The 17,624-nt window shown below is 52.2% G+C and overlaps 1 protein-coding gene across 4 annotated transcripts in view; it reads left to right on the top strand.

Moving 5' to 3' along the window:
* Window positions 1-17,624, top strand: part of OSBP2 (oxysterol binding protein 2) — a 120,310-nt gene that overhangs the window by 49,929 nt on the left and 52,757 nt on the right. Inside the window, exon 2 of one of the 4 annotated variants that reach the window (XM_043436435.1) lies at window positions 5,411-5,507. The exons of the other annotated variants lie outside the window; for them this stretch is intronic. Coding sequence (XP_043292370.1) covers window positions 5,447-5,507 — 61 coding nt within the window. The 5' untranslated portion in view covers window positions 5,411-5,446. The remainder of the gene's footprint in view (window positions 1-5,410; window positions 5,508-17,624) is intronic. 4 annotated transcript variants of the gene reach the window in all.

Raw genomic sequence — 17,624 nt, 5'->3', positions numbered from 1 at the left:
CGGGCTGTTGTGGTGGTGGGGGGGTGCTTTCCTGCCTCAAGAGAGGACCTGGGTGTATTGGGGAGGTGAGGGGCTGGAAGGGAAGGGACCATGGGGAGAAGTCTGGTTATGCAGGATTCCAAGCTGTGTGAGGTGCTCGTCCTACCCTGATGGATGTAATCTCGACAGGCTCACGCTGGAGGACTGAGGTCTGTGTTTCGTTCCGTCTGTCTAGCCTAGGCTGTGGGCACCAGAAATGACTCTGGTGGGCAGCTTTCTTGGATCATGGGGTGTGTGACAGTGCTGATGAAAGAGAGGTGGAGAAGGTGTGTGAAGTGATGCGCTGATTTTAGGGTCAGTGTGAGCTGCAGTGGAGCTGCGGTGTGGACAGAAATTCATGCCAAGGATGTGCTCGCATTACTTGCATAAAGCAGACCACTGGTAGCCAGGTACCACTTATCTCTGATCAATGTTCTGTAAGGGGACAGGTCACCGGGGGAAAGTGCGGTAACTGCACCTCTGGCATATACTCAGTTTACATTATTCTTGATTGTTTTTTTCCACCCCAAAGCATTTTTGTTTTGGGTAGGTAAGGTTTTTTTCCTATCACGTAAACACTTTGTATTTTGTCCAGATGAATAAACCTCTTTAGATCTAGCATAATTGTCTGGAAGGATGACTGACACATAACTGTACTTTGACATCCTCGTTGACATCCTTGTTTCACTAAAATATGAAAGTATTTAATGTTGAAAGTATATAATGGCAGGTCAGCTAAGCAGCAGGCCATTGCTTCTGCTTTGGGGAAACAGGGTTATTTGAGCTTCACGTGTTGTTTGTTTTGAAAGTACATTTATAGCCCCAAAGTTTTCCATATCTAGATCAAATTGAGGTATGTGTATATTTTTAGCGTGCTCCACACCTGTAATGCAATCAGGCTACCTATTTTTATTCACAGGCTGAGCAATTTAAAACCTCCTCCATAATTAAGGTGGGCTTGAGTTCCCTGTAACTGAAGAAGATCCCACTTGAGGGTTGACTGGATGGTGCTCAGTCTTAGACCCAACTCTCAGTCTCCACTCAGAAGCCCTGCACTTGGTTGTATCACGTGCAAGCCTGCATCTATGCACATTTGTCAAACGGGTATGAAAAGTAGGAAAGGAACCTTTCTGAGTGGATTTCTCAAGGCCAAGGCAGGAAGTAAAGATACGATGATGAAATTTTATTTTGACGCAAACAGTTGATCTTGGTTTCCTGGTGGAATGGCGTCAGGGATGGCATAACAGCTGTGTCATATAAGGGAATGAAAACAGGCCCAGCTTTGTAGATTGAGAGACCAGGGTTCAAGTTCCCATTTGTACCTCTTATTTACGGTATGCCGTGGCGTAGCTTCTCTCAGCCCCAGTTTTACCATCTGTAAAATAGACAAAGTTACAGCTGCCTGGTATGTAAACTTAGCCCAGGACTGTATGTGCTCCGTGTTATCCTGAATATTTCTTGCCATAGTCTACCACCACCGTTTTTGTTTGTTTGTTTTTATGTCTTGGCTGCGCCACACGCCACATAGGACCTTAGTCCCCCCACCAGGGATCGAACCCACGCACTCTGCTTCGGAAGCAGGGAGTCTTAACCACTGGATTGCCAGAGAAGTCCCTGCCACTGGTTAATAGGAGAATGTGAGTGTGTTGAGACAAAAATCTCCACACGGCGGTGTTCAGCCTCTAACCATGCAGATCATGACTGGACTCAGCAGTCTGCCTTCGGGTAACCTGGTCCCACCCTGGAGGTGGTGTTCAAAGTGAGGACTGTCCCTAGGTCTGGGGGCACTGGCTGGCCAGTGGTGGAGCTCAGATAAAAGGACTGTTCTCCCCAAATGGCAAAGGCCACGAGGGGCTCTCTGTTCAGAGAAGTCCTTTCTAGGAGAGGGTGTGTGGCTGTTCCCAGAGGTTCTCCTCTCTCTGAGACAGGGTTTTCTTCCAACAAGGGTGTGTCTTCTCCTCCCACGTCTATCCCACGCACCCCGTGGTCACAGCAGCCGACCCTGGGTGGGAGCTCACTGCAGGCCAGGCTTTCCTGCCCGCCCTCCACCCTCATGACAGCCCCGTGAGATGAGAACCATTACCACGCCTGGGATACAAGTGAGGAAACTGAGGCCCAGAGAGGTTCCATCACAGGCGCCCGAGGTCTGACCGCGGTCCCCGCCTCTCCGGAACAAGGAGAGGGCCCCCAGTGAGCTGATGGCGTGGGAGGGGGCCGTCATCACCAGGCTCACAGTCCAGTGCCCCCTCCTCACGCTGTGCTGGCAGGAGGAGGAGGGATGAGCAGGGGTCAGGGCAGGCCGGACAGAATCCCAGCAGGGGAGGGGTCAGCGTCCGAGACCTTCCCTTCCCAGCCCACCGGATCGGCTCATCCTCATGCTGCGGCGGGGCCGGGATAGCAGTGGCCGAAGCCGTGAGCAGAGTTGGGCCAGGAAGGGTCCTTGGAAATCAGCAACACTGACCTCCCCGGATACAAAGAGCCTGAGGCTCTGAGAGGGAATGACTCATCCTTGGGAGGAGGGTCTTTATTCCATTTCCCAGGGTAAAAGCCCCTCTTAACTGACCTCTCTGGGGAGCCTGGGGCTTGCTGGTGGCTCTGTCAGAAAGGGCTCCCTAAGGCCCAGGGGCCTCTACGATCCCAGAGATGACCCAAGTGGGCAACTCCCTCGGGCCTGGCTGCCCATCCTGGGAAGCCGCTCCATCTGGCCTCTGCTGGCACGTGGGTGCATTTGCAGACTGCACTGATTTCCGTTTTCTGGGTGATGAGGTAATTTAAAGGTTATTCAGTTGAGTTAGTTCCCCTGGCTTGAGGCCTTCCTCTGAAAACACCTGCTCCTAACATCCTGGGCACCAGGCGTTGATATAGAAAGACATCCTTGTTGCCCATAAACTCAAATTATTGACGAAGTGCGTGGGTCTCTCAGAGCTGCTTTGCATACATGCCCCGTCTCAACAGTGCCTTAATGAGTGTACCCATGAGCTTGCTTTTTTAATCGAATGGCATTTAATGAGGCTAAACTCATGGCAGCCCCTGCGAGCCCACTGCTCTTCCTGGGCTGCCATTATTGGCAGTCGCTGGCTCCTGACCTCTTAAGTCTCCCGCCTTGAACCTCAGCCCCCATGAGCCTCGACTCCTCCTCTCTTACCTCCCCGGGCCAGGCTCTATCCACTTTCCTACCGCACTTCCTCTGGCTTCAGTCCGTCCCCTCCGGCCACGCTGCCGCTGCTCTGATTCAGCTCCTCATTATCCGCTGACTTTCTGCCGGAGCCTTTGACCAGCTGCCTCCCCGCCTCGGGCAGCCCCCCGTAGACGCTCCCCAGTGTGCTTCCGGCAGACTCATCTTTCAGGAGCACCGGTTCTGCTTTTGTCACCGCTCTCCCGACAGACGTTCCCTGGCCCCGTCCTGCCTCCAGCATGAGGGCCGATACCTCCGGCCAGCCCAGCTCCCTGCACTGCCCAGGGCAGAGCCCAGGCCTCTCGTGCAGCCCGGTCCTCCTCCTCTCCCGGGCAGTGGTCCCTTCTCGCCCCCGCCGCCTCCAGGCCCAGCCTCAGAGCTTCCTGCTCTCAGCTGCCCTCCCTCTCTGAGATTCCCTCCCCTGCCTGGACCCAGAGCACACCGGCTCTGTCATCCGTTCAATCACAGGGATCAGCTTCACTTCGCTTCGGGTCAGATTCAGTGCTGGGCACCAGGGTTGCCAAAGCGAGTGGGCCGTGGGTTATATTGTGCACCACACCCCTCCGCCCATGACCAAAAGATATGTTGAAGTCCTGACCCCCAGTACCTGTGGATGTGGCTTTATTTGGAAATAGGATCTTAGCAGATATAATCAACATGAGGTCAAGAGGGTGGTCCCTAATGCAATATGACTGGTGTCCTTACAGAAAGGGAAATTTGGACTCACACACACACACACACACACACAGGGGAATGCCATGTGAAGATGGAGGCAGAGACTGGAGTTATGCTGCGGCAGGGCAGGGGCTCCCAGAGGCCGGAAGAGCCAAGGGGGGAACCTTCCCTGCAGCCCTCAGCGGGGCGGGGCCCTACCAACAGCATGGCTGTGGGCTTCTAGACTCCAGAATTGTGGGAGAATACATTTCCATTCTTTGAAGCCACCCAGTAGAAAACAAATACAGTGAGTCCCAGCCCTTCCTGGCCCGAGAGGTGCTGACTGTTTGCAGGGGGACAGAAGCATCCTTTTGAGTCCGTGTGATGGGCGCGCAGAGAGACTCGCCATTGTGATGGGAACCCCGAGGAAGGGCCCTCCTCTGAGCAGCGTCCCATCCCCTCTCCAGGTGGAGAGCGGTCAGTAAGGCTCCCTCAGGGAGGCCCACACCCCAGTGTCCAGAGGTGACAGGAGCCAGCCAAGCAGGGGAAAGGGAGGGCATCCCAGACCAGGCGAGCAGAGGCTTGAGAGGGAAGGGCAGCCGGGCGAGCCGGGGAGTGGGAAGCTGGGGGCCGCTGAGGCCCACAGGGCTTCGATCCTGGTGGGCTGTGGTTGGCTAAGGGGTTGGAACTTAAAACTTGCTGCTGTGGGTGTCAGGGAACCACAGAAAGGAGGTGACAGGGAGCAGATGGTATTTTCAGTAAATGATTTCATGGCGGCAGGAAGGATGGATCAGAAGGGGTAAAAGAAGCTGAGACCTTGGAGGTTAGCCAGGGGCTGGAGAAAGGGCGTATAGATTTGCAAACTGCTCTGGATTTAATACTGTCAGGACCCAGCAGCCCTTCAAATGGTGGGGTTCAGGGAGAGGGAGAGACCCCGGGAGGTGACTCTCAGGTCTCCAGCTTGGTGCCCGAGGACAGAGAGAGAATTGTCTGGAGAGGGAAAGCTTGCATTGAAGGAACGGAGGAGAGGTGCTGGGCTCAGCTGGGGGACACTCGGGTGGCTGTGGAGGCCTGGAACTTGGAGGGGAGGACTCTTCTGAAGGTCCAGACGGGGAAGCGTGAACAGGGAGATGGGACTTGGCGCCCTGGCCGTGGACACCACCCCTTGGGCCCAGCCTGGAGCAGGAAGAGGACAGGGCGGGGACCGACTCCTGCCTGGGAGCTGGGGCAGAGGAGGCTGGAGGACAACGGGTGCGTGGCAATGGGCCAGGAAGCAGGGGGCGGCTGGTGTGACCTGGGCTGGCCACGGGAAGAGCCCCAGGAGGGCATCACAGTGGGCATCAGGAGGGCTGCGCTCGGGGGCGGCTCTTCTGAGCAGCAGTGTGTCCGTCACTCCTTCCCTTCCCTGCACCTCTGTCTGCACTGCCGACCACACCCTCCCTCCTCCTCTGGCACCTCTTCCCTGAGCCGGTGCTGGGGGCGAGGCCTGCCACCGGCCCGGCTGACAGGTGCCTGAGCCCACTGCCCCCCACGCCCGGCTGCAGCCGTGTCCGTTCTTTGCAGGGCCCCTCGCCATGGGCGGCTCTGCCGCTCCGCCTCATGGGGATTGTGCCACGGGTGCGGCAGATGCTCCAGCCCCTCTCTGACTGCTGCCTGCCAGGTTGGTCCGTGTGCGCTGGTGTGGTGCCTTTGCTGATGCGACTCCCCGGCCCTCCTGCTCCCGAACCCGCTCACTCCTCCTGGGCCTGCCCTTCCACCATGAGAGAGGCTCCAGTTTCAGTACGAGCAGGAGTCGGTTCTAGTGCACTCTTTGCAGCGATGACTGGCTGAGAGATTGCTTTAGGTTAGGAAATGCAAGACTGTAAAATATTTAAATGATTCCAGAATATATTGTCTTGGCCAAAAAGTTTGTTCGGGTTTTCCCCGTATGGCAAACCTGAATGAACTTTTTGGCTAACCCAACTTAACAAAATTTAGGCATCCATCATTACCTCCCTACGCCTCACGACCTGCTAAAGTGATACACACACCCACTTTTTTTTTTTAAGCAGTGGTCCTTTCTCAGCTGTCCCCATGCATTCACAAAGCCATGAGTCCACAGGCACCCACGCACACATGCTTGCATGTACATATGTGAGGTCATATCTGCATATTGACAAGTAGCTTGCTTTTTACCTTACCAGTATGTTTTGGAGATCTTTACATGTCAATACAAATAGGCATGTCTCACTTTTTTTAAAGATTTTTTTTTTTTTTTTGTGGACCATTTTTGAAATCTTTATTGAATTTGTTACAGTACTTTCTGTTTTTATGTTCTGTTTTTTTTGGCTCTGAGGCGCATGGGATCGTAGCTCCCCAACCAAGGATCAGACCTGCACCCCTGGTGAAGTCTTAACTGTTAGACCACCAGGGAAGTACCAGGTGTATCTCATTTTTAAAATAACAGCACGGGAGGAGGAGATGGCAACCCACTCCAGTATTCTTGTCTGGGAAATCCCATGGACAGAGGAGCCTGGCGGGCTACAGTCCACAGGGTCGCAAAGAGTCGGACATGACCGAACAACTAAACAGCATCATCATCCTTGGTTTCAAACATCTTACTAAGCTTTTTCTTCATGAAATTTGATAATACACATATGAGTGTATATATATGTATATACTTTTTATGTCACATATGTCACAAGTATTGATATATGTGGTTGTTTTTTGTTTTATTTTTGCTTTTGTTATCTTTAAAAATAAAAAAAATGTAACTATAATTTCTAGCTAAAAAATAAAACAGTAACAGCATGGGATTCTGTTGTTGTTGTTGTTCAGTCACTAAGTCACATCCAACCCTTTGCGACCCCGTGAACTGCAGCACGCCAGGCTTCCCTGTCCTTCATCATATCTCTTGGAGTTTGCTCAAATTCACATCCGTTGAGTCGGTGATACCATCCAACCATCTCATCCTCTGTCATGTATCATAATGTGTTCGGTCATTTTCCTCCTCTCAGACAGTTGTTTTCTTTATCTTTTGCTACTATTGCAGGGAGTCCTCTAGAGAGCCTTCTGCTTGTCCATCATCTTTGTGCACACGTGCCAGTTTTTCCGAAGCATAGATTCCTAGGAGTGGAATCGCTAGGTTGCAAGGGCATGGCCATGATAAATACCAATAGACACTATTAAATCGTCAGCCCCCCCCAAAATGCATAGATTTATATCTCCCAACAGTGTGAGTTGTCCACAAAATCTACCCCACCGTTCTTTTTACTCTTTGTTACTCTAGTGGGCAAATGAAAAGGCATTTCCTTGCTCTGTTTTGCATTTCTGTTATTACCAATGAGACTGATGTCACCTTTTTTTTCTGTTTATTGACCAATCATATGCATTTTGTGACTTGTATATTCATGTTCATTGCCATTTTACTATTTCGATGTGTTGTTTTGTTTTTTTTTTTGATGCTGAAATGTAGGAGCTTGTTTTAAGTCATGGTTATTTCTCCTTTGTTGGATATATATTTTTGCAAGTGTTTTCTTTTCCTTGCTTATCTATTTATGGCAGCTGTGATGCTATGGAATTTCTAAACGTTTATATTGTACGATCTATCAATCAGAGTCTTGTTTTTAGTACCGGACGGGGCCAAAAAGGAGTTTGGAGGTTTAAAATGTCGCATTCTCCACCCTTCTCTGGCCTGTGCTTGTTCTTCAACTTTGAACAAAACCCCCAACATCACTAAACTTCCATTCTGCCGGCTGTGTCACAGAGCTGTCTATCCTTCCCGGCCTCCCCCGCCCTGCCCCCTGCCATGAGGGTCACGGGAGAAGCTGTCTCCCGGGCTTCGCGGCCATTCTGAACTTTGGTTAAAATGATGCGTCGATGGGCATTGACAGCCAGTCTTCTGATACAGGCCTCATCTGCGTCAGTGGTTTTCAGGGTGCCAGGACCCTGCCTCTGACTTTTCCCAGGTGGTGGTGGTGGTGTTGTTCAATACTTATTATTTATTTAGATGCACTGGGTCTTCGTTGTGGCATGCGGGATCTTTCAGCTGCAACGTGTAGAATCTTAGCTGGGGCACGTGGGATCTAGCTCCCGGACCAGGGCTGGAACCTGGTGCCCCGTGCCCTGGGAACACAGAGTCTTAGCCACCAGGCCAGCAGGGAAGTCCGTTACCAGGTGTTTCTTGAGTGCCTGCCCGACACTGGTGATGTCACCTCATGGCTCTGCTAAGGAAGTGTGTTCGTTTGCTCAGGCTGCCATAACCAGATACCGCAGACCGGGGGCCTTAAACCACAGAGATGAATTTTCTCACCATTCGGGAAGCCAGCGTCCAAGGTCAGGGTGTCGGCAAGGACTAGCTTCATCCTCGGGCCTCTCTGCTTGGCTTGTCGGTGGCCGCCTTCTCCTTGTTTCCTCACACCGTCATCCCTTGATCTGTGTCCCAATCTCTTCTTTTTATAAGGACACCGGTCACATTGGATCAGGGCCCAGTATATGACCTTGTTGTACCTTAATCACCTCTTTAAAGGCCCCATCTCCAAACAGACTCACATTCTGAGGTCTGGCAGATTTGAATTTCAACATGTAAACTTGGGGGCACAATTCAGCATGAAACAGGAAGACAGCCCCGTGTCTGGATGAGCATCGGGGAGCCGGAGTGCTCCATCACCCAGGGAGCGGGCTGCAGATCCCAACTCAGACCATGCATCTGACCCCCCCGGCCCGCGCCTCCCCGGGGGAGCCTGACTGCCGTGGAGCCTGTCTTGGCTCCTCTGCCCTGACGTCCTGCCCACTGGTCCCCGGCCTCTGTGTCTGCCATCCTGCAGCCTCATAACTCACACTCCCTGAGCAGGATAGCTGCTCCCAGCTGACTCTGCATTGCCTTTGTCCCCGCAAGAAAGGATTTCATATAAGAATTCACTTTTTTGACCGTATCTTGTTCAACTTTTATTCTTGTGGGAAAGATGGCACAGTAAGACAAAGAGCGTCTGGAATACAGGAAACTCCCCGGTGACCTCACACCCTCACAAAACTGTTCCTGATGTTTGCACATCCCCTTCCCGCCGCCCCTCAGCACAGACAGTCGTGTTTCACAGCTTCAGCATCACCTTAAACAGGGCCCGTCATGCTCTGCCCTTCTCACGCCACACGATCACTATCAGTTTCCCTGTCTTTATAGCGATGACTTTAGTGGCTGCGTAATATTCCACTGAGTGGGTGTACTCTAATGGTTTGAATCTTCTTCCAGTTGTTGAGCGTTTGAGTTTCCCACTTGCGCTTTTATAGACAGCCACGTAATGAATGTCTTTGTACTGAAAGCTTTTTGCTTCTCTTGAATTGTTTCCCGAGGGAAAATTCCCAGGAGTCGGATTACTGAATTAAGGACAGCGGCATCATCACAGGCCTTGATGAGCTAGGATGTCTCTTTATGGAAGGAGCCTGCACTGCTCTGCGCCACCAGCGATGAGTGAGCACGCCCGCTTCACTGTACTCCCATTGGCATCAGGCGTTAATTGAATACATGTCTGACCATTTTAATACACTTAAAAGGGGACCTGCCTCAAGGTGGCTTTAATTTGTATTCCCTTAAATAAGCAACAAAGAAGAAGGAACATTCTGTGATAGATTCGTATTTTCAACTCTTTTTGTTGTCACTTTCTTTTTTAAAATATTTATTTATATTTATTTATTTGGCTGTGCCAGGTCTTGGTTGAAGCTCGCAGCATCTTTATTTGAGGCATGCAGACTCTTAGCTGCAGCGTGTGGGATCTGGTTCCCTGACCAGGGATCGAACCTGGTCTCCCTGCATTGGAAGCGTGGAGTATTAGCCACTGGATCACCAGGGAAGTTCCTGTTGTCACTTTCTTAAAAAAAAAGAAAAAGAATTGGAGACTAGACAGATGGATATTAATCCCTTGGGAATCCTAGCTCTTCTTTGGTTGTCTTGAAGAATTTGTTGCTAAAGTATTACTTTGATTTTGAGAGAAAAGGCCTTCTTGGTCAATAACGAACACAGGCAGTGGACCAGGAACACAGGGGCCAGGTCATTCCAGGGAGCAAAAGGGGCTGAGAAGAGGCCACGTCCTCAGAGTGACCTGGTGGGACCTGATCCTAATTCTCCAGCCGGTCCTTAAGCCACCCACCCCTTCCCATAGCCCCTGCTCACCCCAGGGCAAAGCCCGGCAGGCTCAGCTCCCCACCTCTGGCCTCCACCTCTTTGGCCGCCTCTCCAAGCGGATTGGAGTCAGGCCCAGGTGGAATCTGTCCCTGGTGGAATCTGTCTCATTTCTCCCTTCTTTCAAACTGATTTGAATGGTGCGCTCTTCCCCCATTCCATTTTTCTGATCTAAAATAATCAACGATAAATTGAAAAAAATTTTCCCCCTCGGAAGTTTATTTTAATTGCCTAGCAACACATTGCCATAAATTGCTCTTAAATTAATTCTCTGGCTTCAGTGTGGAATCCTTTATTAATGATGGTGGCAGTCAGCACCTATGCACAGCTATTGTTAGAACACTGCTGGTTTTTTTTTTTTCATTTATTTTTATTAGTTGGAGGCTAATTACTTTACAGTATTATAGTGGTTTTTGCCATACATTGACTTGAATCAGCCATGGATTTACATGTGTTCCCCATCCTGATCCCCCCTCCCGCCTCCCTCCCCATCCCATCCCTCTGGGTCTTCCCAGTGCACCAGCCCTGAGCACCCGTCTCATGCATCCAGCCTTGGGCTGGTGATCTGTTTCACCCTTGATAGTATACTTGTTTCAATGCTGTTCTCTCAGAACATCCCACCCTCGCCTTCTCCCACAGAGTCTAAAAGTCTGTTCTGTACATCTGTGTCTCTTTCTATTTTGCATATAGGGTTAGCATTACCATCTTTTTAAATTCCATATATATGCATTAGTATACTGTATTGGTGTTTATCTTTCTGGCTTACTTCACTCTGTATAATGGGCTCCAGTTTTATCCATCTCATTAGAACTGATTCAAATGAATTCTTTTTAACGGCTGAGTAATATTCCATGGTGTATATGTACCACAGCTTCCTTATCCATTCATCTGCTGATGGGCATCTAGGTTGCTTCCATGTCCTGGCTATTATAAACAGTGCTGCGATGAACATTGGGGTGCACGTGTCTCTTTCAGATCTGGTTTCCTCAGTGTGTATGCCCAGAAGTGGGATTGCTGGGTCATATGGCAGTTCTATTTCCAGTTTTTTAAGGAATCTCCACACTGTTCTCCATAGCGGCTGTACTAGTTTGCATTCCCACCAACAGTGTAAGAGGGTTCCCTTTTCTCCACACCCTCTCCAGCATTTATTGCTTGTAGACTTTTGGATAGCAGCCATCCTGACTGGCATGTAATGGTACCTCACTGTGGTTTTGATTTGCATTTCTCTGATAATGAGTGATGTTGAGCATCTTTTCATGTGTTTGTTAGCCATCTGTATGTCTTCTTTGGAGAAATGTCTGTTTAGTTCTTTGGCCCATTTTTTGATTGGGTCATTTATTTTTCTGGAATTGAGCTGCAGGAGTTGCTTGTATGTTTTTGAGATTAATCCTTTGTTGCTTCATTTGCTAAGAACACTGCTGTTTTAAAGGGCTTCATTCTTAAGACATCCCCACAAGGAGTGTGTGTGCTAGACAGACCCTCAGAGAACTTGGTCCTCCGGACAACACAGAGGTCAGTACTTCTCTTCTGCAGGCCTAGCCCCTCAGCAGTGGTGAGCCGGGGGCCCAGGGGGATCCGCTGGTCCCTGAGCCCCATGGTGGTTGAAAGCTGTGGCCCACTTGAGTCAGATCTTGCCCCTGTGGGACTCCCAAGCCTGCGCTCCCCTCTGCGAGGTCCAGTCAAGGTCCAGACAAGGGCAGAGGGCAGGGCCTGCATGGTGCTGTGCGTTAGAAATGCCATGTGCGGGGTCGGGGAGCGGGGTCAGCGATGGGGTCAGCAGTGGAAGACTTGGCAAGGCCAGAAGGCGGTGTGGGTGTGGAGACTGAGCCCAGTAGGGCTCCCGTGAGATCCATGGACTCATTGATCGCCTGATTGCTGTGTTTATTCCCGGGCTCACTTATTCGGTGCACACCTGCCATGTGTTGAGCCCCGCTGGAGGCTGAGCGCAATGGGAAAAGACCAGAGTCTCTGCCCTCCGGAGCTCACAGTCTGGTGTGGGAGACAGACAAGCAAACGGGAACCCACAGCAGGGCACGCCAGATCCCAGGAAGGAAAGAAGCCCCCGGGCGTTCTGGGAGCCCAGACTTGAGAAAACTCCCTGTGGTCATGTTATCTTTAACATTTCCTTGTACACATGGCTTTCACACGGTCACAGCTATGTTGCACGATTTGCCTTTTTCCTCTCAGCCGTTTGTGTTTCAGCGCAGCTTCTTATTTCTACAGAGTCATCACATACACACTTCTGAATGGTGCCATGATATTCCATGAAGTTGATGAAGTAAGCATTCACCTGCTGTTAGGCTCCTTGGCTGCTTCTAGGGTTTTGCAACACTTGGCATTGGCTGCAGAGCCTTGCGCTCCTTTCCCCTGGGTGGGAGGGTGTGGACGCGGTTATGGTTTTTATACAGCACGACCACATGCCCGCCCCCACAACGCCTCACTCCAGTTTCTGGGCACCTGTTTCTCTGTTGCCTCCGGTACTGGGATGAACAACAGATCCACCCACCCACCGACACACGGATACGTGTGTTAGGATTTTAGTTGAGTGGGTGTGTGCGCCATATTATTGAGCAATTTCAGGGAACATGTCAGAACTAGACTTGGATGAACAGTGTTCTGGTAGCAAGTGGAAGCGGGGAGGCCTGCCTCTAGGGAGACTTGCAGCCACTGCCACGCTAGTGGGACGCGACAAGGTGATCGGTCACTGTCAAGGTGAGGGCAAACCAAAGATGCTGAGGTGAGCAAGTCAACCGGTCTTGATGGGAGGTCGGAGGGAATGCAGAGAGCTTACAGGGGAGGTTGCAGCTGCCTCCAGGGTTGCCGGCACGGATGTTTGGGGGTGAGTGGCCCTCGGGAAGGGCATGGAGTTAATGCCTTGTTCTTAGAAAGTCACATTTAGAGTGTTGGGGGCCATTCCATGGAGCTGTTCAGGAGATGCCCTTGATGTAGGAATGCAGCTGGGGGCGGGAGCAGGGCTGGGGTTCAGCCTCACCGACGTTAGGAGGCAAACTTGGATGGGTGGCTGGCAGAATGGATGGCATTAGCCACCCGTCGTCATTTGCTTGGTCTCTTGGCCTTCTCACTGTTGGGCCAACTAAGACTTTTTAGCTAATGTATTTCCTTCTTTCTTTAAAGAAGAAATGTATTTATTTGGCTGTGCTGGGTCTTGGTCAAGACATGCAGGATCTAGTTCCCTGACCAGGGATGGAACTTGGGGCTCCCTGCACTGTTAGCACACAATCTTAGCCACTGGACCACCAGGGAAATCCCTGTATTTCCTTCTTTGAGGCCAAATTGGCACTCTTCTGAGTACTGGAGAAGCTAGGTCGTAGATTTTTAAGTATTTCACATGAACAGAATCTGATCATTGTTGATATGATTTATAATGTAAAAGAAGTGTGTGTGTGTGCATGCTCGGTCATGCTCGACTCTTTGCAACCCCCTAGACTGTAGCCCACCAGCCTCCTCTGTCCATGGAATCTCCCAGGCAAGAATACTGGAGTGGGCTGCCATTTCCTTCTCCAGGGGGATCTTCCCCACCCAGGGACTGAACCCACGTCTCCTGCATTGGCAGGCAGGTTCTTTACCTCTTTGCCACCAGGGAATCCCAGAAGAACTATGTACTAATAGAAGAACAGTGCCTGCGTTTGCTTCAGTAGGACGGCATGAGTGTCTTCAGTATTCACCTTTACTATTTTAGTTTCCTCCCCGGCTGCGCTCTGCCCCCTGTCTTCTGCCGGCCAGGCGTGGCTTCAGGTGGGGATGGACGGGTCAGCGACCCCATTGCTCACCAGCTGTGATGACAGCGCCAGGCCCTCAGCCCCTCTGCCTCCCCTTTCTCAGCTCTGAGCCGGAGGGCATGGCTCTGCATTCAGAAGAGCTCCAAGTCCATGACCCTCGGAGTGTCTGGTTCAATACCCTGGGTTCATTGCATACATACATCCTGTGAAAGTCTCCTGTATGTTCATGAACGTGTCCCAGGGCATCCAGCACCCTGCTCCCGTCTCACCTCATCTTTCCTTGTGAGGCGCCTGGGGGCCCAGGGAGCAGCAGTCTGCTTAAAGGACCCCGCAGAGCACGGTTCAGGGCGTGGACTCTGAGGTCAGCCAGAGCAGGCCGGCTCCAAGCACGCTGATCCCGTACATCAGAGCCTTAGTTCCCCCATCTGTAAAGAAGGTGTTGAGGAACCCATCCTTGGGGATTAAGTGCAGAAACTCAGGGAATGCAGGCAAAGCTCACAGCCCAGCATTCAGCACTGGGTCAGCACTCCATCCCTGGTGGCCATTTGCATCACTGTCATGCTCTTCATTTTCTAACCCCAACACCAAGGCCCACCGTGGTTAAATGCCTTATCCCCCAAGACCAGTGAATCTGACATGATAACTAAGGATTCATTCTTTAGGTAGGAGAAGGAGCAGTTGCTTCAAAGGCCCAGAAGGGAAGTGTTGACCCAGCATCACCTTCCCTGAGTCTATTACATGTTGCAACAGGAATTATTTGAAAACCTTTAAATTGGTGAAAATTGATTCAGCTTCAATAAATTGCATTGGACGGAGCTCCCCTGAGGTGATGGTGTTGAGGAGGGCTTGTTTGGGGAGGGCGCAAAGGCCAGGACACAGTCCCAGGGCTCGACGGTGGGAGCGACAAGACGTGGGGCGGGGTGAGGTGGGGGCTGTGGCCGGCGAGTGGGGCTGGCCCCAGCTCAGACTGCTTTGTGACGACTGCATTCCTGCCGAGATGGCACTGTGGGGACAGGAGGAGCCTGCTCAGACTTGGAGACCTCTGAGCGGGGAGAGTGATGGAGTCTGGAGTATATCGGAACAGGTGCTCTTGGGGTGTTGTGAAGCTGGAGACACGCTGGGTGGCTCTGGTAGAGTCCAAAGGCAAGACGAGGGGCAGTTCAGCCCAGGCGGCAGCAGCGGTGGTGGTGACCAGGGGCCGGATCCTAGCTGCCCGCCAAGGGCGCAGCTGTGGGGATGCGCTGACCACGGGGAGGTGGGTCTAAGGGACGGAAGGGTCAAGGACGACTCCATGGTGTCTGTCCACGCGTGAGCAGCTAGGAGGATGGCACCACCACTAGCTGAGGTGGGGACCTGGGAAGGGTGGGGGCACGGGTCTAGGAGTACCGTGGGGAGCTCAGATGTGGACAGTTGGTTTATGATGCCCGGTCAGACATCCCACGGAGAGGTCCTGCAGCAGCTGGACGGGAGCGTTGTGTCCAGAGGGGTCTGAGTGCCCGCAGCCCTGTGGTGGCAGCGCCAAGGCAGGAGGGCTCCCTGGGGTCCCGCCTGGTGCCTTCCTCCCAGACAGTAGACAGGTGGCTGCAGGCGGCGGGACACAGGTGCACCAGCCTCCCTAGCAAGTCTCAGAGAGTGTTAGCTAGTTTCTCAGTCGTGTGGGACTCTTTGCAGACCCCACGGACTGTAGCCCACCAGGCTCCTCTGTCCATGGCATTCTCCAGGCAAGAATACTGGACTGGGTTGCCATTTCCTTCTCCAGGGGATCTTCCCCACCCAGGGATCGAACCCAGGTCTCTTGCATTGCAAGTAGATTCTTTACTGTCTGAGCCACCAGCAAGTCTCAGAAGTGACCCCAATTTCCTGAAATTACCATCACCGCCCCCCGCCCCCGCCGCCCGCCAGGAGGTGGGGGTAGGAGGGGAAATCCCCATTTCCCACGTGCCCCTTGTCTCTCAAGGGCATCTTTACTTTTGAAATAAAGCAACGCCTAGCAGCTGCGGCAGGAAGAAGCACCTTCGCTCGGGTTTTCATATTAGAATATGACGTTTAAATGGGGGGGCCTGCCGGTCGCCTAGGTCTCAGCTGCCCTGGGACGGCCGCACGGGCAGGCGGCGTGCCGGCCGAGACCGCGCTCCCGGGGTGGGGGGAGCCGCGCTGCTCGCGCTGCGCCCGGCCCCCGCGGCGCCGACGGGGTTAACGGGCCCAGCGGGCTCGTGCGCCGGGCGGCGGGCGGCCGGCGGGCGGCAGTGGTGCATTGTGGTCACGCGGCGCCGGGACCCGCGAGTGCCCGCCGCCTCCGCCGGGCGGCCCGCCGAGCTGCGCGCGCGTCCCTGCGAGCCCCCCGGGGCGCGGCGCCATGTAGCGCCCGGCCGCTCGGAGGCCGCCCCGCCGCGGGGATGAAGGGACGCGGCTGCTGGGAGACTGCCTCCGTGCGCTCCTTCTGCAGCTCCGGCTGCCTGAATAAATTTAAGAATGGTTAGTGCTGCCGGGCTTCCACCCGGAGGCCCGGCTCCCCGCGCACGCCCGCCGGGTCTCCCGGCTTGCTGCATGACCAGTCCCCGGCGAGCCTCTGATGTCACTCCCTCGCGGCGTGGGGAGCGCGGGGAGACTCGGGGAACCCCTGTCCCGGTTCCCTGCCAGCGGGAGCTCCGAACTCGCTTTCCTCACCGGGTATTTTGGAGAGGGGGCTGCGGCTAGAGATGTGTCCATGATTAACCTCTGCAAAAAGGAACTGAAATACAGTCCATAGCTTTCTGGAAAGAAGGGGGAAGTGGCGGCCTTGTTCAATCCACCCACTTAGCTCTCCTGCTCCAGAGTCTGCTTGGGGGGGGCCGCGTGCTGTGGCGCCTGGGCAGAATTCCTACTCTGCACGGAAGGGCTTCTTGGCTTCCCAGGGCCACCTTGCATTGGCTCTGCTCAGTGCATGACCCCCTCCCTCCACGTTTGCCCTCTGTGCAAGCTGCTACAGACCAGGAGAGTCACTGTAAGTGGCCGCCTGGGATTGAGTGAGCCCTGAGGATGCTAACCCTAACCCCCAGGCACGGTGGTCCTGAATGACAGTGCAGGCATAGTGGCCAGAGAGCACTTTGTCAGCAGTGGGGGTAAAAATTTCTTAGTTGTCTTAAGGTTAAAGCCTTGCAAACTTCTTAAGTTCCTTAGTGCCATTTCTGATGCTCGAAGCCTTCATTATTGGAGATTTTGCATGAGTGAAATTTGCTTTGTTTTCTTTCATGAATGTTTCCTTAATGTTTATGTTATCATTTGAAACTGGGGGAAAATTGGGATTTTTTTGACCATGTAGACCTGAAAGACACAGAGGGAGTTAATTTCACTTAACACCAATTTATTAGAAACTGGCTCCTTTTAGGAATTAACACCCTCTGATCTGTAATAGACCTTTTCATTAACTTCGCCTGCTTGACTGATCACACTCACGGCTTCCGAAGGCCCAGGCGTAGCATAGAGCTCATTCCAGGAGCCAGTTCCCAAGCCTCATTCCCGGAGCCACATTTAATCTTGCAAACTCATCTGAAAACACCATCTAAAGTCTTACGATGTTTGTAATTGTATGCATTTTAAATTTATTTCATGGGGAATTAATAACCACAGCTCCGTCTTGAGAATCCTTTAGAGAAAGTTGCAAGTGAATTTTGTCCAAAATATTGCCTTCTGCTTTTAGAAGATTGGTCTTAATTTCTAGTTTTTATTCTGGATGTAGTGTCATTTCTAATGCAGCTTTGTTCTTTATGCAAAGTTTAAATGATGTTCCTGTTATCAATTTGGATGGATTTATTCTGAGGGTGAATTTTAAAGCCTGAAAAAAAAAAAAAAGGTAAAGTTCATATCAGTTAAGTGTTAAAATTCTTTTTCATCTACCAGCCTG

This window comes from Cervus canadensis, chromosome 1 (genome assembly GCF_019320065.1).
Source record: "Cervus canadensis isolate Bull #8, Minnesota chromosome 1, ASM1932006v1, whole genome shotgun sequence".
NCBI lineage: Eukaryota > Metazoa > Chordata > Mammalia > Artiodactyla > Cervidae > Cervus > Cervus canadensis.
Note: the sequence above shows the minus strand (reverse complement) of the source record. Positions and strands in the feature narration are given on the sequence as shown.